Genomic DNA, 24279 nt, shown 5'->3' on the forward strand with positions numbered 1-24279 from the left:
CCTGCCAAGGCCGGGGCCGGTATTACAAATTTACCGGCAATGCAGTTGCCAGTAATTTGTAATATCCTTTAAAAAAAAGCCCTCGGTCTGCCTCCATTTGCGCAGAACTTACCTTTTTTGTAGTCTTCTTCGGATCGCGGCAATCTTGCTCCGCCCCTTTTTGCGTCATGCTGCGTAGCCCCACCCCTTTTTGCATCATGGACCACCTCCTTTTTGTACCTGCCCCCCACCGGCCGGTTATTTTTTTCATTAAAGGTGGCAACCCTAAATGGGAGTTGTAGTTGCACTACACCATAGCTTCATTTCTTCCTTTTAGTGAAGACCCTGCCTCATAGACGCAAAGATTTCTCTTGCCGAACGACTGATTTTAGCGAAGTCCGACCAATCCTTCGAAATTATCGTGCGGTTAGTGGGATTTGAACGATCGTACATCTTACGATTTTTCGGCTGACATCTGTCAGCAAATTGATCGGCCAGGTTAAAAAATCTTTGTCGGTCCCAGTGCAATCTATCTATGTTTTTTTAGTTGTTGGTCAATTCGTACGATCGTTCCGAGAAAATCGTGGTCTCACGATGAGGATCGGATCTTTTAAAAATCTCAACATCTATGGCCAGCTTTAGAGTCAAATGTAACCCGTAATAAAAGATTTAACAGAGTAGCAGCAGCAGGTTATTAGTATGGGTTTCATGGGTTTTATAGTATATCTACGTTTACATAGAGAAAGTGAGTATTTTAAGGTGTCTTTTTAAACCAAAGCAAGCTAGCACGAATACATGAAATCTAGTATTTTTTTCAGAAACGAGGGGGCATTCTATATAGCAAATACGGTTTTATTTATTTTTAGCTTAGAGATCCAGTGAGTATAACGAAACGTCAAGTGTCAAAAGAGCCTGAAGGATTCAGATAACGTGGTCGCATCTTAATGACGTCACGGCGTCTCAGTGTGAGCATACGATATCCTGCCAAAACAAATGGCTGATCACTCGAGTCACTCGGCGGATACAGTATCAAATGTTTCCCACAATGCATAGCGAGGAGGACTAAAGATGGCGGCGAATCCGAACTCTAGCAAACCAATATTTGAGTGTCCGAGCTGGTAAGAAACATGAGATTAAAAGAGATTTGAGATTTGCTTTTCCTTTGCAAAACTAAATATGGTAGGAATCAATGTTGGCAACGAGAAGAGCGAAAGAGCGAGACCCAAAAGATCTAAGGCATTTAGAGGAGATACTGGGGATTGTAGCAAAAGCCACTACTAATAAACACAGTGCAGGCCTGTCACGAGAGCACTGCATCAGTCCAGATATCTGTTTGGGCCCTTTCTGACTGCCACCCTAAGGAATATCTGTTGAAAATCCATATTTGGGCAGATAATTTGCTAACTCGGTAGGGAGAGGCCAAATCTGCTTATTTATGGCCACCTAAGCAGCCTTTAAAGAAGCATGTACAGTGCATTTCTGTTTAATCATCCTGGGCAGTTTGCGAGGAATAAGCTGTTGAGCAGTTCCAAAAATGAAGATTTTAGAAATGTTGCCCTATTATAACAATGTATCCTCTTTGCATTTAGGGCAGGGAAGCCACCCCCAGGTCTGCACCTTGATGTTGTGAAAGGAGACAAGCTCATTGAGGTAGGAGCGTTAAACCTTGTGTACACTTCCAGTGAATGTGTTAGATGTACATAGGGCTATCAAAAAATGTAGACATGGATAGTTCTTTGGCAGTGGTTATAGAACAACAACCTTAATATGTAATAAAAGACACAAAGTTTGTAACTCCTAGCAACCCAATAAGGTGTTAACTTTTTAAAAGATGACTGGTAAAAGCTTTTCCCTCTTGTTTTTTTTTTTTTTGTCTCTGTATTAGTTTGAAAAGTCTTATCTGTCAGAAGAAAGTATGGTGTTCATGTAAAACTGCCTCCAATAGCCATAAAAATTGCAGCTGCGGTATGTTCGTTGTGACCACAAATGCACTGCATCTTGGCTTTATTGCATTGCTGTGTGTTTATACTTTTTATGTATCTGCCCACTTGCATTTTTTTTACTGGTTTCTTTGCTATTGTAAAATAAAAGTTATACAGTAAAATATCATCCTGAGGCTCAGAAACAAGGGTTTTCAGCAGCCAACTTACTGTAAGTTACACAGGTAGAAGGTGTGATTTAAGTGACTCTTGGATATGGGATGAGCACCAGCTCCGCTAGTAATAAAGTGCATTATAGTACTGAAAATCTGTTGCTGGTCAATAACATGTTCAGTTTTATATTAATTTAGAAGGTGGTTATTAGAAAAGGTTTGTTTTCCTTGGTATCTAAGGAACTTTAAAGGAGAAGGAAAGGTTAAAACTAAGTAAGCCTTATCAGAAAGGTTCACCTAAATATACCAGCAAACCCTCAAAGTAATGCTGCTCTGAGTCCTCTGTCAAAAGAAACAATGCATTTCTTTCCTTCTATTCTGTACACATGGGCTTCTGTATCAGACTTCCTGCCTTCAGCTTAAACCTCCTTGTCCCGGGCCTGAGCATGCTCAGTTTGCTCCTCTTCCCCTCCCCCCTTCTCTGCTGTCCCATAGCTATACGTGAGCAGGGAGAGAGTCGGGCAGGAAGCTAATACTGCAGCTGCTATCCTAAACAGACATGGGGTCAGTGAAGAAGGAGTGTGTTTTTTCTAGGCATGCATAAGATTTGCTCTCTTTTTCCTATGCATGCCTGAGTCCATTGTTCTCCCCACACCACACAGGGTGCCCCCCATCCCCGTACTAAAATATTTTTAAATGCAGAAAGGACTGTGCACTTCAGCAAACACAGCATAGAGTACACAGTCCTACTGGCTTCAGTATGGACTTCAGCTCTGTACTTGATGTTGGGGCAGAGTGGGGGAAATAACTATGTGCCTGGCCTAAACAGCCAGGGGAGAACACTGGAGTCCGAGTGGGAGACAGAAAACAGCAGAAATTACTTACTATTATTGTTAGTATTCAACACAAATGATTTATATTTTTTCAGGCAAGGGTGGCTTGCATAGACTGTATACTGACAGGTACTGGCAAGTTAAGGGGAACTATCACGAAAATTTAACATAAGCTTTAGCTTACTGAAATAAGAAACTTTCTAAATACAATCAATTAAAAATCCTATACCATTTCTGAAATAATCAAGTTTATCTTCATTATTCCTCTATCAGCATCTGTTTTTCCTCATTCTGTCATCATTCAGGAGTTGGGTGTCTGTCATTGACATTTAGATCCAATATATCTTATAGGGGGCTCCTTTTGCCTAGAATATGTATTAGAACTGACTCTATTAAAATCACCAGAATTCCTGTCTCTCTACATGCAGAATTCGTGCAAAATGCAGTTATTTTATTTGTACTGAAATCCGTTATTTGAGTGATCTCTAATACATCTGCTAGGAAAGGGAGCCACCCATAAGATAAAATGGATCTAACTGTCAATGAATGTCGGACACCCAACTGCTGCATGAAGACAGAATGAAGAGAAACATGCTGAGAGAGGGATAGTGAACATAAACATGATTATTTCAGAAACAATGCAGAATATCTAATTGATTTTAATTATAAAGTTTCCTATTTCAGTATGCTGAAGGTAATATTACATTTTCACTTTCGCGATAGTTCCCCTTTGAATAAAAAAATTCTTACAGGTGATTAGACTATAAGAACTTTTAAATTACACTTCAAAATGTTTAATATATTATTATTTATTATTATCATGTATTTAAATAGCGCCAATATATTGCGTAGCGCTGTAAAGTAAATGTGATTATACAACTAAATAACATGAATTATATACATAGAACATATGGAGTTACATCACAATCAATACCGGTACAAAAGGTGAGGCAGGCCCTATGCAGAAAAAGCTTACACTCTAAAGGGAAGGAAGTAATACACAAGGTGTGGGAGTGAGCAAGATCAAATTAAGTGGGTGAGAAATGTGGTAATGTATGTGGTGTTGTGTTTGGTAGTTAAGCAGAGTGAGGGTAGGCTTCTCGAAAGAAGTGCGTTTTAAGAGATTTCTGGAAAGCAGAAAGATTGGGTAAAAGTCGGACAAACCATGGGAGAGATTTCCAGAGGAGGGGTGCAGCCCTTGCAAAGTCTTGAATGCGAGCATGTGAGGAGGTAATGAGAGAAGAGTTGAGTAGCAGGTCAGTAGAGGAGCGTAGTAAGCGGTTGGGTGAGTATATAGAGATGAGTTCAGAGATGTAGGGTGGGGCAGAGTTATGAAGTGCTTTGAATGTCAGGGTCGTTAATTTGGATTTAATTCGGAGAGGTAGTGGAAGCCAGTGCAGGGATTGACAGAATGGCGTGGCAGAGGAGGAGCGGTTGCTGAGGTGTATGAGCCTCGCAGCAGTGTTCATTATGGACTGGAGAGGTGACAGTCTGTGCAGGGGGAGGCCTATTAAAAGAGAGTTACAGTAGTCTAGACGTGATATTACGAGAGCGTGAATAAGAATTTTGGCAGCTCTTTTGTATGAGCAGTATGCCAAGGTAAAAGTGGTTTGGGTCTAGCACGTTTAGTTTTTGTAGGAGCAAGCTCATTAAGGGCAGTGGTAAGAGTATTATAGTATATGTGAAAGATGTGACATGTCTACAGCTTGTAACTCACGATAAGTACATGTTTGGGGAATAGCAGGGGTTGAGAAGGGAGTTAGTTAGAGTTGAAATGTGAGCATATTGTGGTCAGAGAGGGGAAATGGTGAGTTAGTAAAATTGGTGGTTGAACAGAGTCTGGTAAATATGAGATCCAGAGCATTACCATTGGAGTGAGAGGGGGAGTCTGAGCACCAAGATAAGCCTAGGGAGGAGGTTAGTAGAGTCCGAAGGGTTGTTAATGTTAACGGGTATATTAAAGTCACCTAATATGATGGAAGGGATGTTAGATGAAAGAAAAGAAGCCATTCAGCAAAGTTGTCCAGAAATTGTGCAGTTGGTCCTGGTGGTCGATATATGACAGCAATGCAGAGTGAAACTGGAGAAAAGAGCCTAATGCAGTGAGCTTCAAATGAGGAGAACGATAGGGAAGGAACAGGTGGAAGAACTTTAAAAGTACAGCGGGGAGAGAGAAGCAAACCTACCCCACCTCCATGTCTGTTACCAGGTCTGGGAGTATGAGTTAGGTGTAGGCCCCCATAGGACAGGGCAGCAGGTGAGGCGGTGTCAGTAGGAGAAAGTGCGAGTAAGTTAAAGGAATATGCAATGAAATGGTCGTGTATAGCGGTGTGTTTGTTGCAAACAGATCTGGCATTCCAGAGAGCACAGGAAAGATTAACTGGGTTTTTTGCTATAGGAATAATAGTTCTGTACTGTTGGGATTTGCACCGAAGAGAAGGAGCTTGTGGCCGTGATATAACTGGGATGGGGTAAGGGCCAGGGTTTGGGGAAATGTCCCCAGCTGCCAGCAATAGAAAGGAAAGATAGACTAAGGAGTAAATTTACTAAAGCGCAAGGCGACTAAAGCGCAAAGCGGCTAATGCAAATTCGACGGTGTGATGTAATTTCATTACTTTGTCGATTTACTAACGGGTGCTGGTGTAAATTCGCTAGTGAAGTGGACCTACTCTAGCGCTACTTCGCACACTTACGCCAGGCGAAGTTGCGCTATGGCGAAGGGACGTAACTACGCTGATTCACTAACTTGCGCATTTTACTGAACGTTAACTCTTGCGCCAGACTTGCCTTCGCCACCTCAGACCAAGCGAAGTTCAATACAATAGATAGAAGTTTGTCAAAACATAGTTGAAGTCCCAAAAAACGCTGGCGTCTTTTACTTTTTTAAGGGTGATAGTATGAAAAAAACGGAAATTTGTTTAGGGGTACCCTCTTTACCCCCTACATTTCCTAACATATGGCAACTCAACGATACAGTGGGCACATGTGTAGGTCAATAGAACAACTTTATTTTTTAAAGGTTTCCTGGGCTTGTGTAGTGTAATGTAGTTGCTGCAGCATATACGTCCATTATATCTTAACTTTGCGCCGTATGCAAATTAGGCATCGCTAGCGTAACGTCGCTTCGTCTGACGAAGTGACGGTAGCGCAACTTCGCTACCGTTTGCCTCCCTGAGCGCAAGTTCGCATTTTAGTGAATTTGCGTAACGCTGGCGAAACAACGCCTGGCGAAGTGCAGCGAAGCTGTCGCAACTTCAGATCTTAGTGACTTGGCCCCATAGTGAGAGTGGGGTTTGTAAGTTCTTAGTTGTATGAAAAAGAGGAGTTTCCTGGAATAGCTAAACAGAGTACTTCATGTGTGGAGAGGGAAGGTAAGGAAAGTAGAGAAGCTGAGATTTGTATAGAACTGGGACTTGATGGGGGAGGTAGTGAAAAATGTGAGAGTGAAAGTGAAAGGAGGAGAAGAAATACAGGATAAAGCAGGTTTTGAGTAAAAAGTAACAAACCGGCAGTTACAAACAAATCTGTGTTCTTGTTATCCCAGCTGGTTCAAATTTGATTGAAGATAATCCGGTTCATTTTGCCTTGTCAATGCTTTGTCCAACTGCCTTGTATTACTGCCATTTCTAAGCACTTGTAATATTAGCACGTAGGAAATGTTAGCACTCGTGCCATGCCCCAGTCACGAGTGCCATCCCCAATACGGGCCTGAACTTATATGTAGCAGAATAAGCAGTGTATAGCAGTTGCCAGTGTATGGATATATATAGCCCTATTCAGATGACACAACACATCCGCAAAAACTACATTCCCTTTCATCTTAAATCACACCCCTGTTAGATTATTTCAAAGGGGTGGTTCACCTTTAATGTAACTTCTAGTGTCCCCTTCTAAAAAACAAATGCTCTGTAAGCCTTCAAATGTATTGTTGTTGTTACTTTTTATTACTCATCTTTTTATTCAGGCCTATCTTATTCATATGCCAGTCTCTTATTCAAATCAATGCATGGTTGCTATGGTAATTTGGACCCTAGCTACCATATTGCTTAAAATGCAAATTGAAGAGCCGATGAATAAATAGCTAAATAACTCAAAAACTTTAAATAATAAAAAATAAAAACCAATTGCAAACTGTCTCAGAATATCACTCTCTACATCAGTGATCCCCAACCAGTATCTCGTGAGCAACATGTTGCTCTCCAACCCCTTGGATTTTGCTCCCAGTGGCCTCATAGCAGGTGCTTATGTTTGAATTCCAGGCTTGGAGTCAAGTTTTGGTTGTATAAAAACCAGGTGTACTGCCAAACAGATCCTCAATCCACATAGGGGCTACTACTTGGTCAATCACAGAACTTATCTGGCACCCCAGGAACTTTTTTTAATGCTTGTGTTGCTCCCCAACTCCTTTTACTTCTGAATGTTGCTTACGGGTTCTAAAGGTTGGGGATCCCTGCTCTACATCATACAAAAAGTTATCTCAAAGGTGAACAACTCCCTTAGAGGGGATTATAAAAGGCTAAGAAGGTGACATGATAAGCCTTCCGTCTGACATCCGACAATTTACAATCTCTATTTTCCGATACACCCTGTGGTATGATTTAGAATGCTTACGTGGCACCAACCCATTGGTCTTAGCAACAATGACTCCAGCATGACAAGACAACAGCCGCCGCCCAGGATTCATCAACCCATGGGCGACTATGGATATCCCACGCTCGATACATTTAATGGGAAAAAAAAGGGGACATGTTTAACTAACTAATCTTTTTGTTAGTTTTGTTATTATTGGTTTAAAAAATAAAGGAATCTCCAGCACTTATTGATTTAGGTGTGGTGGTAGCTATGAGATGTGAACACTACCACCTCATCTTAACAGATCTTACAGCTCACCCAACATATCTCTTTATTACAAACATTCATGTTTTAAGTACGTTTAAAGAAATGAAAATGTAAAAATTCTTGTATAAATTAACTAGGGATGCACCGAATCCACTATTTTGGATTCGGCCGAACCCCCGAATCCGTCATGAAAGATTCGGCCGAATACCGAACCGAATCCTAATTTGCATATGCAAATTAGGGGTGGGAAGGTGAAATATTTTTTACTTCCTTGTTTTGTGACAAAAAGTGGCGCAATTTCCCTCCACGCCCCTAATTTACATATGCAAATTAGGATTCGGTTCGGCCAGGAAGAAGGATTCGGCCGAATCCTGCTGAAAAAGGCCGAATCCTGGATTCGGTGCATCCCTAAAATTAACACTTTATTGGGCAAATGTCTATATGCAATATTGATTAACAAAATTGTATTGTTACAAGAGTGAAATAACTTGTTTATATATGCTGGATTTCCAATAAAAACAAAGTTTAAAAAAAAAAAAAGAAGAAGGTGACATGAGTGAGGCATGAGAGCTTGAGGCTATAGCAGCTTAGGCAAGACTAATAGTCCAGCAAATAAGACTGTGAACTGATCAGTCAGTGTACGTTTACCAAATAACCGTGAGCTTCTTTGTTAAGACATTTGGTACAGAAATAAGAGGGAGCTTTGGCAGCTGCTCACTTCTTTGTTTAATGGCATTGGTAAAACTTTTTTTGTTTAGACAGACCAACTGTGATTTAGTGATTGACTCCAAAGTGCTATACAATCCCTGTGTGGCTTAAAGTCAGATCTTTGCTTTCATTTTCTAACTTTTTTTGCTTCATAATCCTACAGAAACTAATTATTGATGAAAAGAAATACTACCTATTCGGAAGGAACCCAGATATCTGTGACTTTACTATTGACCATCAGTCTTGCTCCAGAGTTCATTCCGCCCTAGTCTACCACAAGCATCTGAAGAGGGTCTTTCTGATAGACCTCAACAGCAGTAAGTGTAGTCTGTACCATTGCAACAGTGCATCAGTGCATGCATGGCTGCTGTTTATTCAGTTTCACACTTAGGGGCACATTTACTTAGCTCAAGTGAAAGATTAGAATAAAAAAAACTTTGAATTCCAAGCTTTTTTTGGCTACTTCGACCATCGAATTGGCTACTTCCAAGGTCCCCATAGGCTTTCCAACCAATTTCTGATTGAAGGAAAATCGTTAGAGCGATGGATTAAAATCCTTCGAATCGTTCAATTTAAAGGAATTAATCGTTCGATCGAACGATTATTCCTTCCATCGTTTGAACGAATTGCGCTAAATCCTCCGACTTCGATATTCGAAGTCGAGGGTCGAATATCGAGGGTTAATAAACCCAATAGTAAATGTGCCCCTTAATGTAACACATGGGTACCACTACAGTGTAGACCTTAAAAGCGTTGTTCACCTTCCAAACACTTTTTTCAATTCAGTAGTTTTTAGATTGGTCCTCAGAAATAAAGACTTTTCAATTACTTTCCATTATTTATTTTTTACTGTTTTTCCAAAATCTAAGTTTAAAGTTGAATGTTTCGAGTCTCTGGTGTTTCAGTCTGTCAGCTCAGTAATTGTAATGCAGACTCTAAATTGTTAAAATTTTGCAACATTTAGTTGATACATTTCTCAGCAGCATCTCTGGAGCATTATGAAATAGATTAGCAGTTGGGGAGCACCATCCGTCCAAAATAAAAGATGGTGTGCAAGGTCAGATAATAGTTAATAATACAAAGGAAGAAAAAGAAATGACCCTTCACATTGCACCTTCCCATCCATGTGTTGTAACAATACTATTGAAGTGATTAGTAAAACTTAACTTTTAATATGACCAGTAAAAATATGTCTAGATAGCAATATTAAAATATTGGTTAGGCAGGAGGCTGATTGACAAAAAAGCCAGGGGTAGGAGGGATAAAGTCACCTGGGAGTGACTGTTGGTTGGAGCAAAACAATCAATCTTTTTAATTTCTTGACGATTAGTTATATTATAAAGGTATCAGTACACCACAAACCACCCCTTCTCCCACCACAGGATCCCTCCCTTCCGGTCTACAATCCCCATGCAGGGTGATTGAGGTATCAAGGCCTAAAGAGCAGCCTGAGTGGCAAGCGGTTATGAGTTAACCAAAATTATCAAAGTGTTGTTAGCACGTTCTTAGCCCCACGGATCGTCCATTAACCAACCCCTTCACCCTCAAGAAGTGCCCTCCCGATCCGTTCACCCCAGCTAATTGCGTTGTCCCTATCCGACGCCTGCCTAACCAGAACTAAAATTGCGCCTGACGCCTGGTTTGTGGTGTACTGATACCTTTATAATATAACTAATCGTCAAGAAATTAAAAAGATTGATTGTTTTGCTCCAACCAACAGTCACTCCCAGGTGACTTTATCCCTCCTACCCCTGGCTTTTTTGTCAATCAGCCTCCTGCCTAACCAATATTTTAATATTGCTATCTAGACATATTTTTACTGGTCATATTAAAAGTTAAGTTTTACTAATCACTTCAATAGTATTGTTACAACACATGGATGGGAAGGTGCAATGTGAAGGGTCATTTCTTTTTCTTCCTTTGTCTCTGGAGCATTAGCAACTATTGTATCAATTCTAACAGCTGCCTTTAATGAAACCCAGGGATTCTGCTCAGCAGGGACAAAGATAGGAACCAGGTATCAACTAAATGGATCCATTTAGAACAGTTTACAGGGTCGGCGACCCCCCCCCAGAGCTGCTTCAGAAGGTGAAAAAAGACACTTAACACTTCAATATTGCAAAGACCGTGTCACGTAGAAAATGGAAAGTAATTGGAAAAAGTCATTATTTCTGGTGATCTATCTGAAAACAACTAGTTGTTTTGTAAAAACTGAGTAAATATATAGGCTGTGCAAAATAAAAAAAAATGTCAATATAGTTAGTTAGCCAAAAATGTAATGTATAAAGGCTGGAGTGACTGGATGTCTAACATAATAGCCAGAACACTACTTTCTTGGTTTCCACTGATTACCAGGCAGTAACCAATCAGTGACTTGAGGGGGGGGGTACATGGGGCATAATTGTTTGCTTTTGAATCTGAGCTGCATGCTAAGGATCAATTGCAAACTCACTGAACAGTTCACTGAACATGTCCCATGTGGACCCCCTTAAATTCACTGACTAGCAGAGTTAGAGAGCTGAAATGCAAGAAGTAGTGTTCTCTTCTGTTATGTTAGACATCCAGTCACTCCAGCCTTTATACCGTACATTACATTTTTGGTAACTAACTATATTAAACATTTTTTAAATTGCACAGCCTATCTATTTACCCTGTTTTTATTTTTACACTGAACTATTCCTTTAAAGGGATGCATGAGGCTTTTTGGATTGCTTGTGTGGCACTATTTTAAAATTGTCATACTTTGTGCTTGCATTAAAGTATATAGAATATTTCCTTGTATTCATGTTGCTATGTTTTATTGCTATCCTTAAAAATGCAATAATCCTATTCAAGTAAGATTGCATCTATATTTAAAACAGAGAGATCAGTCCTGGTTCTGCCTTTAAAATTCACTATTGCCAATAGAAATGCTGAACTACCAGCACTGATTATTTTTCAATTATTATTTTGTAGAGTTAAATCTATTAAAGCAACGGTGACGCCAAAAAATTAGTTTTATATGCTTTTAAATGGAACATATTGTTACCTGCAACAGGTAAAAAAAACTGTATTTGATTGAGAAACCCTGCTATAGTTTTTTATAAATTGGTTGCTGTGTAGCCATGGGTCGAGTCATTGAAACTGAATTAGGCAAAAAGGCATATGCTTGCACTCCTGATAAAAAGGGGCAATATAGATAACAATGGATTTATTTCTTACAGAACATGAACAGAGATCAAGGGGCAAATTCATCAAGGGTCGATTATCGAGGGTTAATTAACCCTCGATATTCGACTGGGAATGAAAATCCTTCGACTTCGAATATCGAAGTCGAAGGATTTTGCGCAAATACTTCGATCGAACAATCGAAGGAATAATCGTTTGATCGAATGAAGAAATCCTTCGAATCCAACGATTCAAAGGATTTTAATCCAACGATCGAAGGATTTTAATCCAACGATCGAAGGATTTTAATCCAACGATCGAAGGATTTTAATCCAACGATCGAAGGATTTTAATCCAACGATCGAAGGATTATCCTTCAACCAAAAAAAATTAGCCAAGCCTATGGGGACCTTCCCCATAGGCTAACATTGAGTTCGGTAGCTTTTAGGTGGCAAACTAGAGGGTCGAAGTTTTTTCTTAAAGAGACAGTACTTCGACTATCGAATATTCGAATAGTCGAACGATTTTTAGTTAAAATTCCTCTGATTCGAAGTCGTAGTCGATGGTCGAAGTAGCCCAAAAAACACTTCGAAATTTGAAGTATTTTTTCTTCTATTCCTTCACTCGATGTTAATGAATTGGCCCCCAAATGTTATTCTTGGCTCTGTATGGTATAAGTGGAAAAAATAATGTTATTTGAAGATGGTCATTAGAAAACTACTTGGCACTAATTAAGCATGTAAAAAAATATAAGACTCTGGCTGCGTAAACCTTACTTTGTATTATGATACATAACTTGGTGTTGTTTTACTATAAGCAATGCATTAATCATATCATTTTATAATTGTTCCCTGCCATATTTCCTCTTGTTTAGCACATGGGACATTTCTGGGCCATATCCGATTGGAGCCCCACAAACCTCAACAGATCCCCATAGATTCCACAATTTCATTTGGAGCATCGACACGCATGTACACCTTACGAGAGAAACCGCAAGCTCTCCCATCTGCCTTAAAAGGCGACGAAAAGGCAGGGGAAGATGATGAATTAAAGGGCCTGCTGGGCCTTCCAGAAGAAGAGACTGAGCTTGATGTGAGTGCCAGCTGCTTTATGCAGTATAAAATACAGGATTTCTTTAGAGGAGATTTTCACCCAAAACTATGTTTTTCATACTAGAAAATTCGGTTGTGATCAACTTTCCAGTGTTAACTTAACATTTTCAATGAATTTCACATTATTTGTAACTGCAGTTGTTTTTGACAGCAGTGTTTGTTTAACCCATTTTCTGTTCTCTCATTTGAGAGTCTGTACTCCTCCAGGTATATTAAAGTGATACCGACACTAAAAATGTTCTTTTCAAAATATTAATCTATATTGATCACTTTTTGCTGATAGTTCTGCTTTTGTAATTATTACTGGAAGTTCCTAAACCTGACTGTTTGCCAACCTGACTGTCCCATCTTAGTCTGTGAGTTTCTATTGTTAACCGACTACTGCTGCACAAATATGGCAGCCTCCTCACAGAGGAACATGGGGGTAAGAAAGGTAATGTAAAAGCATCAGGCAAATCCTTTTATGGCAAAATTATAAATAGCATTCAAAAATAATGTTATGATAGATAATAAAAAAAAAATATTTTCTGGTGTCAGTATCTCTTTAAAAATATATATAATAATAATAAAGTGGCTTCAGTTACACTTTTGCAGGAGTCACAACCAGGTGTGCAGGCAGCCATTTAGATACTACCAATAGCAGTTACATTTGCACATAACTTTAAAGCCATTTTATTTATGTATAATGGAAAGTTACTAGTGGAGAACCACTTTATGGTGATAAATTCATTTAAAAAACAGCTGATGGAAAAAAAAATTCTCAAAAGTTGCTCCTTTTTTAATTGAAGGGCACCTTTTTAAAAAATCTGGTGCAGCATTTCATTATTGCAGTAGCTGATGGCAACTAGACATTTGCTACCATTAATCCAGTCTACGTTTAATCCAACTGTAACACTATTTTTGAAGTACTGTGGCAAAGAGAGTGAGAAGAATAGTAATACCGTAGTTTATCTAGTGCTGAAACATGCAGCTAAGACAGTGCATGGATGAAAGGAAGAGCAGAGGATAGTCGGCTCTTAAGTTCTGGATTCTGTATATAAACACTTTCTCTGCTTTTTTTAAGCATATACAAGTATAGGATCCATTATTCACAAATATCTGCATTATGAAACCTCTCTATCTTCCATAGAGTCCACTATCTGCAAATAATTCTAATTTTTCAAAGTGATTTCCTTTTTCTCTGTAGTAATAAACAGTACAGGTGTGGACATAAGGACATGATACCATTTCAGTATAAAATCACAATATGCTTGTCTACAATATCTAGAATTGTCTTCTACAGGTACGGGACCTGTTATCCAGAATGCTTGGGACCTGGGGTATTCCAGATAGGGGAATCTGTACTGTTTTATTACAGAGGAAAAAAAAATTAATAGTTTGAGTCACGTACAAGGTACTGTTTTATTATTACAGAGGAAAAAAAACATTTATTGAATTAAATGTAGTCTATGGGAGATGGCCTTTCCGTAAAGGTGGCCATACACGGGCAGATAAAGCTGCCGATATCGGTCGTTTGGACCAATTTGACAATTCTGCCTGTTTATGGGGGCTTCCGAGGGGTCTTCCCGATCGATATCTGGCCACGATATCGATCGGGAAGGTTTGATTTTTAAATAAGGACCTGTTGGAGCCCCTTGGCGTATCGTAATTAGATTGTTCGGCCATACGGGCGAACGTTCGAATTACCCCCGATATAGCCATGCCGTTAGTGGCATATTGGGGAAAGATACGCTGGTTTGGAAACCCATTATGCAGAAAGTTCCCATAAACTCCATTTTAATCAAATAATTCACATTTTTAAAAATGATTTCCTTTTTCTATGTAATAATAAAGCAGTACCTTGTACTTGATCCCAACTAAGATATAATTAATCCTTATTGGATTCAAAACTAGCCCATTGTGTTAATTTAAAATCTAAATAATTTTTAAGTAGACAAAGTATGGAGATACAAATTATGGAAAGTTCCCTTATCCAGAATACCCCATATCTCAAGCATTCTGTATAACGCGTCCCATACCCATATTGCCTTTAGATAATGACACTCTCTTTGTTAAAGTGAACCTGAAATAAGTATGCACCATTTAAAAATGCACAAAAATGTACCCAGTTATGTTAATCATTTCTCTGGTAATTGCTTCTAAAATCATTTATCAGTGAAAATAAAATTGGGATAACGGCAGAGGAGCTGCTGGTTTAGTCAGTATATGAAACCAGCCATTCCTGTAAGTAATCCTATCAAAGAACAAACCTTGCCTACAATGTGCTATAAATAAACAAACACACTCGAATCTTGAGTATTTGAGTATCTGCCCCAAAAGTTTTATAAACCTTAACTTTACAGACTGATCTTTTGTAGGTAAACCATTTTATTACATATCTAAATGTTTACTTACTCTCCAACAGAATCTTACAGAGTTCAATACAGCCCATAACAAGAGGATATCCACACTAACTATAGAGGAGGGCAACATTGATATTCAGAGACCAAAGAGGAAGAGGAGAAATTCCCGTGTAACTTTCAATGAGGATGATGAGGTTATCAACCCTGGTGAGCTACAATTTTATAGCTAAAAAAAACTAATTTAACTTGAGCCTATTTCATAGGTGCTTGTTTAGGTGAAACCGGTATCCGCTGTTTGTTCAAAATAAACTAGTGAGTGCAAATTTAATTACATCAAGGCTAGTATTAAGTGAGCATGATCTTTGGAAAATATCCTTGCAGCCTTCACTACTCCATTATCCTTATTCTAATCTACCATCAACTTTTTGTTTTTTAATCTCTGCCTGCCTCCTTTTTTTCTGTGGACAACATTGACTACTGTAGTGTGAAACTATTTGTCCCTTTGTGATTTTGCCTATTTGTTACATGAATGGGCTTCTATATCAGACTTCCTTCTTATTGTTAAAACCTCCAGGGCACCGGCTTGAGCATGCTTAGTTTGCTCCTCTTCCCACCCCCACTCCTGAAATCTGAGCCCAGAGCTATGAGCAATCAGTGACAGAGACTGATGCAGGAAGTGATGTCACACCAAGCTAATATGGCAGATGCTATCCTAAACAACCAGATAGAGCTTCTAGAGCTGTTTACTCTAGGTATGGAAAAGCATTCTGCAGAATAAATATAGCATTCTAGTTTGCACTATTGTGACTAATCTATTGTCAATAAACTGCCTCTGTCGCTTTCCTTCTCCTTTAAAGTTGAAGGGACAGTAACCAAAAAATGTGTGTTTTAAATGAATGACAATATAATGTACTATTGTCTGCACTGATAAAATTGATTTGTTTGCTACAGCAACACTACTATACTTTATATAAACAAGCTTCTATGTAGCCAGGGGGCAGCCATTCAAGCACAGGATACACAGTTGATAGTTGAAGTTCTGAAGAATCCCATTGTATACTACAGACCTTATCTGTTATCTGCTGTGTATCCTAAGCTTTTCTCCTTTTTCAGCTGCCCCCATGGCTACACAGCAGCTTGCTTATATAAACTATAGTGGACTCCCTGAAGCAAACACACCAGTTTAACCAAAGCACAATAATTCACTCCATAAGTACCGGTTCTTCTGCTAAGGAGATAACGACATTGGAAGAGAGATTTCAGATAGACCTGATTCATACAGCCATGGAGGCACCAATATGTAATAAGCATGAATTAAATATATACACAGTGATAGTGAAATTATATTAGAAAGAGAATTTATATTTATTAAAATAAAAACTACAAATGTAAAATAATTTTTTTTACATAAGAACCCCTTTAAAGGTCCTGTGAGTTTAGAGATTAATATATAAAAAAAAAGTTCTTAGAAGAATTTTATGGTTGAAAAGTTATCTCCGTTTTTTTTTGTTTTTGCAGAGGATGTTGACCCTTCGGTTGGGCGTTTCAGAAATATGGTGCAAACAGCAGTGGTTCCTGTAAAGGTAAATCTAGTTGCTTTTCAGAAATGTTGTATGTTTTTACATTTCTCGCTATAAATATAGTCATTATTTTAGCACAAGCCTTTATATAACTGAATTTAAGATCAATTACAACATTGATTATTGACAGGTATTAACAGTAAGTTGGTGTTATTGGGCGTGCAGTTTAACACCGTTTCCACTTTTTGAATTACTGTTTGCTTACAATCACAAATAACAGTTTGCAGATAAATGTATGACTAGAAGGTATGTAGTTATGCATGCTTGCTCTATTTCCTTCAAAATTGCCACCAATATGGCCTCAACAGTGCCAATTACTGACTCTTAAAATGGTCATACATTAGAAGACGCAAACAAGGGCATCTTTTATTGATATGCCCACTGTGGGTAAACATGTAGAGTGGAGATATTGCTGTTCAGACAGGGCAGTACAAAGTCACTTGCAAATGTGTAGGGTACCAAGTTCTGCACTGCCCTGTGATGTCCTGGAATAGACTGCTCAGTATTCGATCAATGCTGTAAGTAGTGAATCTTCCTGCCAGGAAATTAACAGGGTCGTATTGTTCTAATGAGTGCTCAGTGTATTTCCCAAGCTGTGTCCCTTGCCCCGAACTGATCTGAACGTTTACTGCAGAAGCCAGTAGAACTGTGTGCTGTTATTTTCTCCCAACCGGTGCAGATTTTTTTTCTGGTCGTTCTATTGTGGTTCTCTTTACTATTTAACCAGGAATGTGTGGGACCAGAATGTTCTAAATAAATATGAGTATGGTTCACTTTTATGTCCCAGAAGGACGTCAACTGTCTTCGTTTGCAAGCTCAATGAAGACAAAATATTAAGTGCTAGGAATAGCTAGTGGTAGGCTCACTGTAGCAGTGGGAGGCAGAAAGGACAGGTAACATGGGCAGCCTGGGGCCCCAACAAAGAGATACAGACTCATACCCCATCAGTCAATGACCAAGACATCAGGTAGAAAAGTCCCCTTTTTAGTAATGAGGTGGTGACTGACCTTGATGGCCGAGACGTGTGAAGGAAGATGAGCGGACAAACTAAATTAGATATTTTAAGACACCTGTCAGATTAATTTATAAAGTAATTGTATAGAAGAAAATGTGAATGGAGGAAAACTGCTAAATGTGAGAATATGCAGAAACGATTGTGCGAAAACCCTTTAAAAAGTATAATAAATATGAATTTAACAAAAGTTTCAGCAAGCAATGTTACTTTTCTCTGAATGTATTCCTGCACAGTAGCACCTACATGTGATTGAGAGAGGGTGTCCTAAGCTGTCCTAACACATATAACCATGTGTTGAAAAGATGAAGGGGGGCTCCAATATTCAACCACAAGAGTTTAGCTGTGGCAGCAACCCCAATGTGCAGCTTTGCAAAATGCGAACAGCTACAACTACTGGTTAAAAGTTAATTGGGGGGGGGATTTCTCCTTTAACAGATGCTGTCTGACATAAGTTCAGCTGACATAAGGCAGCTGAACAATGCTTACACTTGAAAGAAACCAGTTTGACTAGAATATAAATGTTCATGACAAATGAGGATTCCTCTTCATTTCGTAGTGTTAAACCTTTAATGTATGCTATTTTCCAAACATTACACCATGTGTCATTGCCTTTAGCCTTCTCATTCTGACACTTTCAAACAAGAGTTTGCATTTATTAGAACCCCTAGATTAGACGTCATTAGACGTCATTTTCAGTAGGGATGCACCGAATCCACTATTTTGGGTTCGGCCGAATCCTTCTCGAAAGATTCAGCCGAATACCAATCCGAATCCTAATTTGCATATGCAAGTTAGGGGTGGGAAGGGGGAAAAGATTTTTACTTCCTTTTTTTTTACTTCACGTGATTTTCCTCCTCAACCCTAATTTGCATATGCAAATTAGGATTCGGTTCAGCCGGGTAGAAGGATTCATCCGAATCCTGGGCGAATCCCGAACCGAATCCTGGATTCGGTGCATCCCTAGTTTTCAGGATTGGTAAACTTGGTCAAGTATCCACACATTAAGCCCTTGTCTTTTAACATAGTGTTTGCTCTCTGCTGTCATACATACTGTTGGCAGAATATTTCTATTACCATTTATAATTTTGTTCTCAGACCAATAAATATAAAAAAAAAAATTTCATATGTAAATAATCGTTTAGGCAGCTCAGTTCATGCCAGCACTGCTCAATGCAAGTCCTTTCAGAAATCTGTTCTCGCACCTATTCAATCTCCCATTCACAATTGCTACTCTGTTTTTGCTCCTGTTACTCCTGCGTGGTGCTATTTGCATATCTACCATGTGGTGGAGCATGGGATCAAATTTAGCAATGCTGATAATTTCATATCAAAGAGTTCATTTTAAATGCTGAAACAATGCTGAAACCTTCTCCAACAAAAACATTACTGAAACAAGTACAATAGTAAAATAAAAAAATAATAATTACATTCAAATTTAAGTGCTAAGTGTTAAAGGGACTAGAGGAAGAAGGTCTCTGCTCTAGAGCGGGGCAGGGAGTTATTGACAGTAATGTCTGACATGGCTGCAGTAATATAGAATAATAGCTTTATATTTTAACATTTTCATGTGGCTGTGTGGACTTTCTCTTCTAGTTCTTTTGGTCAAAGTGTTCTTATACTTCACATATCCTCCATCAACACCACAGAATCACTGTTCTGATGATATGATCAATAATGTCCTTATTAACATGAATGACCTCATTTAAATGCCTCACGAGGAAACTTCGGAAAACGAAGCCCCGCGAGTGCATTGCTACAGGCGTTTTTTCTTCTTTTTTTTCCATTTTAGCAGGCTGAAGGCAAGGGGAAGGTAGTTCAGGGAATTTTTCCCCCAGAAGAAGAGGCGATTAGTCGCCAGGCGACTAAATCTCCCCAATTCTGCCCGTGTGCTTAAACTCTTAGGCTAGGGCCACAAAGGGGCCAAAATACGCTGTCTGATTTCATCCCTACAGCGGGAAGTAACCTCCTCTCTTTTCCACATTCAGTAGTGTTAAATCGGCTTTGCCACAAACAGATTTCGATGAAAGAACATTGAGTCTCTGCATTTTCAGCTGAATTCCACTGAAGTGTGTTCACGAAGAAGTTTCTGAATGCGGAAAAGAGAGCGGGCTACTCAGTGGCGTAACTATCGGGGGAGCAGGGGGTGCGATTGCGCCAGGGCCCGCCCCCCTCTAGTTACGTTGCTGAGGCTACTGCCCGTGGTAGGGCTGAAATCAGCCAGCGGATTTTGGCCCCCATGTGGCCCTAGCCTAAACTCAAGAAATAACATGAACATTTTTAGGATTAAACCAATAGGCAGAAAATATTCTCAACACAAACCCTGTTCAAACACCTTTTGTTTTCATGTAACTAATGTAACAATGCATTGATATTTAACTGTCAAAACCATAATTTCCTTTTCCTCTTTCTCTACAGAAGAAGAAAACAGAAATAACTGGATCCCTTAGTCTAGAAGATTCAGTGGGACGGCGTGTCCAGAACTTTCCGTTTACTGGAGGCCTCTATGGTGGACTTCCACCAACACATGCCGAAGGTGGGGCACAGACAGCTGGAGGCCATGGCACAGCCCTGATGGGTGGAATGCCCTTCCCTAATCTTGCTCCAGAGGTGGATCTTGCACCTACCACTGCTACTGTTGCTCCCATAACTGTTGCCCCTGCTCCAACCAGCTTCACTGCCGAAGCGGTTAATGAACCCAAGAAAAAGAAGTATGCCAAGGAGGCGTGGCCAGGGAAGAAACCCACTCCGTCATTGCTCATCTAAGCTAACTGCTATAACCCATCTAGGACGAGACTGGGTCAATAAGCCAACACTCTTTGCTTTTCAGGTATCAGCCAAAAAGAAGGGAGCTGGCACATTTTAGCCAGGTTTTCGTCATTTATGGTCATTTTCACTTTAGTTGTATAAAGAGAACTATGTCAGCAATCGGTCAAAATAGAGGTGTCTTTAAATTTCCTCTTGATAATGAAACAACTTCATTTTATATTGAAATTGATTTCGGACTTGAACCGGTTAGAAAAACTCTCCAGACAAGTAACGAGTTCATACACACAGAATCGGTGTAGAAGCAGCCGTGATGGAGAACCTATTACTGATCAATGTGCTTTGTGTTGGCCTATATACAGTGTATAGAATCCTGCATGCAACTGTACAGCTTTAGACATATTTTTATATTTAATAATTTGAATTCTGTACATTTATGGAAAACTTTCCTCTTGCTCCGTTTTATTTGAATGTATGTGTGTACAGTATATGTGTGAAAGCTAGCTCACATTAATTATCTTTTTATTTGCCCATTCTAATATGCAGTTGTCACCAGTCAGGGTTAAATTTACCAGGTAGAAGATAGCATGATTTATTCCTGCAGTACTTTATCCTCCACCTATTCCATATTTGAGCACCAAGGAGAACATTTATTTTGAAGCAGAATAATCATCTAAATGAGAACATTTACGAGTAGGGCTCGTAAACTTGTTCCTCACCAGTAGCTACAGAGGACATTGCTCTATTACCAGTTAGCAGAAACAGCAAGATTCTTGTATTCAAAATCAGTTAACTGTTAGGGGCAGATTTATTAAGGATTAAATAGTAAATTCGATTTTTTTAAAAAAAATTTTGGTGTCAAAATTCTAATTTGAATCCCCCAAAATGAGATTTATCACATCTCAACCATGGAAACCGTTCTAATTCGAATAATCGCTACCTAAAACCTGCCAAGTTCATTTACAAGTAAATGGCAGAGGTCCATTCACCCATTTAAATAAATTTATTTAAAATTGCCTTACTGACATTCAAGTTTTTTGGGGGTTTTTCAGAGAAAAACTCGATTTGAATTAGATTCAAATTCAATTAGAATTTTCGGGTCGTTCCTATTCGATTGAATATTAGATATTCGAGTTTTTTCATAAATAGCCTCCCATTAGAGTTGAGTACATTCAAATTTATTAGAGTAAAAAAAAAATCGACCTTTGATCAATAACCCCCTTAATGATGTTGTTTCTCCTCAATACTATTTTGATTCTTTGGTTCTTGACATGTAGAATGGAAGGCACTTTGCTGTAGAATGGAGCAGCTGGTGAGCCCCGTACCAACCCCGGCTTTCTACATATATTTCTATGAGTTAAAGCAAGAAGCTTCTTACTTCTGTTGAGTAGCAGATAAGGGTCTTGTGACAAAAAGGGAAAGCTTGTTTTACTGGTCGAGAATACACACCTTCAATCCCCAAAGTCCTATTGAGGATAAATTACAATGTACAAAAAGCAGATATTAAAAATGTACAATTTATTACTTCTATATAATCTCTAAAAACACTGGCCAGCCAGGAAACACAATGAATAATTTAAGAATAAATATACATAAAAACAATTATAGATTCAATGCAGGTGGATAATCATTTTTCCTGTAGAGAAAAATCAAGTAACTATTCCTTGGTTGCGATGTATGCTTGTAGTTTACAAAACAAGAAAAGAGTTTTGAGTTGTAGTTCAACAAGAACGATAAGTTATTTCAATTGGGGTTGTGACCAAGATTTTTTTTTTCTCCCAATATGGTGAAGCAATGAGGTATGCAGAGTGCTTTACTGAGTGGATAAGCAGGCAGATCGATGAATGTCTAAATAAGAGAAACATTTTCTAGGGGATGTATTGGGGCGTCCCCCACTCCCTCCTCCTTGCCAGCTGTAAAAGCCCCCCAAAATAGATTGGAATAGTCTCACCAGATTCTAAGTTCCGGAATTCCTCGAGGGCACAGCCGGGTTTGAACTCTCGGCAGCCTCAAGCCTGTTTCACGAATTCACCTCTCTGCAGATGTCCTTTTCACAAGGATCCAAGATGGCGCACAGTCTGTTTCAGTGCGTGCGCTCCTTCTTACTTCTGTTGAGTAGTTTTAAAGATTCACTTGCAATAAATAACATTTGATGATCTATAAATAGGAGATCTATAATGATCAGTTTGAAAGTCACCTGTTGCACCAACCATTGCCCAGCCTTGTGGTCAGTTAAAGGAAAACTATACTCCCAGAACAAATGTAGGTCTCTATAAAAAATATATTGAGTAAAACCCTGCTTCATGTAAATGAACCATATTTATAATAATATACTTTTTTTTTAGTGACTATGAAGATTTTCATTCATCCAGGTCATGGTATATCTAGTAAAAGTAATTCTAAAACAACCGCAGTACAATATTACTCGGCAAGTTGCTTTTAGAATTACTTATACTTGATATACTTTTTTAGTAGTATGTGCCATTGGGTAATCCTAAATAGAAAATTGCCATTTTAAAAAAATAAGGGCCTTCCTCTGGGATCTAGGATTCACGGTGCACACAAACAAACCATACTTGTTAGGTCACATGAGCCAATTAACAGACAGAGTTTTATCTTTTGCTTCCAAACTTCTTCCTGTTACAGTTAGTGTTGTATTTCTGGTCAGGTGATCTCTGAGACAGCACACAGACCATCAATCTTTAAGGGAAGATTATTTTCTGTTCTGTGTATTTTTAGATTTTCAGCACAGTGACTGATAAAACAATGAACTGAAACTTGGGCATACAGCTGGCCATTCATATACTTATTAGCTGGACAGATACTCGCTATGTACCCTGCATATTGGTTGGTCTTTCATCAGACAGGTTTGGAAAATGTCTTTAGCCAATATGGGCCAAAGGAAAAAACTTCCTTACCATTAAGGATCAACCAGTGTATTGCCCATAGCGATCCATTTAAGTAGGTAATTGGTGTGATTATGAATTCTGTACTATATACGCACAGACCTGTGCCAGAATTCTGTTGTCTTTTTCTGTCTTCTTTTAAACACACAATCATTTCACCAATTCATTATCAGGAGGAGAATTTAATTTGATTACCTTTTAGATGATACTGGCAAGTTGAGCTGGTGTGATTTTTAGCCTGGTTTTGGCATGTTAATACACCCCATATGCGTCCATCTAGATCAGTAACCCTCTGCCACACACCAGTGCTTTAATACATTTGTGTTATAAAGATGCCAGCTATTCATTCACTGAGTGATAGTAGTTGCACAACTGCACTGGTTAATCTGCTCTATTACTAAATCATAGAACAGAAGCAGGACTGTTTGTGACACCAAAAGCTTTTTCATCTTCTTTTCCCCTTAACAAGAAGGTCGTTTATGTGAGCCAGCTATAGTCATCCATCAGATATCAAAAAATTTTGTATATAGATTTCTTTTCTGATTGTGCAGATTTAATTTGATATATAAACCTTGTTAAAGTTGTATTTTAACACTTTGTATATCATTAGTCTGAGTTTTGACTATAACTTGTTAAAAGGAATTAAAAGACTCGGATCTACTTTATCAATTTTTTTTTTTTTTTTTATATCAAATGGAAATTCATAGTGCCTGTCTGGGTTAATGGTTATTCGTTATTTGAAAAAGAGAAGTGGTTAGGTGTAAGAAGAGAGTAATTGCAAGCAATAATTCATAGGCTTGAGGTAAGCAAGTATACGAGTGTGAGCTTTGCCAACCAGCACTGAATGCTCAGGCTGTACTACTTAGTGCAGTGGTATATGGGGCAATAGAATATTCCTTGTGGTTTTATACATGTATATTAATAATGTATAATACATAAAACCCCTGTTTCCAACAAAGTTGG

The 24279-nt window shown here is 38.8% G+C and overlaps 1 protein-coding gene across 2 annotated transcripts; it reads left to right on the top strand.

Annotated features, from left to right (window-relative positions):
* Window positions 1-958: 958 nt before the first annotated feature.
* ppp1r8.L (protein phosphatase 1 regulatory subunit 8 L homeolog) lies at window positions 959-23979 on the top strand. Of its 2 annotated transcripts, NM_001090059.1 has the most exon segments (7): window positions 993-1097; window positions 1569-1629; window positions 8615-8768; window positions 12473-12690; window positions 15115-15259; window positions 16571-16635; window positions 20063-23979. In NM_001090059.1, coding segments are annotated over 7 exon segments (1041 nt in total). In that variant the 5' UTR covers window positions 993-1047; the 3' UTR covers window positions 20411-23979.
* The last annotated feature ends 300 nt before the right edge of the window (window positions 23980-24279 follow it).

Source organism: Xenopus laevis, chromosome 2L, assembly GCF_017654675.1.
Source record: "Xenopus laevis strain J_2021 chromosome 2L, Xenopus_laevis_v10.1, whole genome shotgun sequence".
NCBI classification, from domain to species: Eukaryota; Metazoa; Chordata; class Amphibia; order Anura; family Pipidae; genus Xenopus; species Xenopus laevis.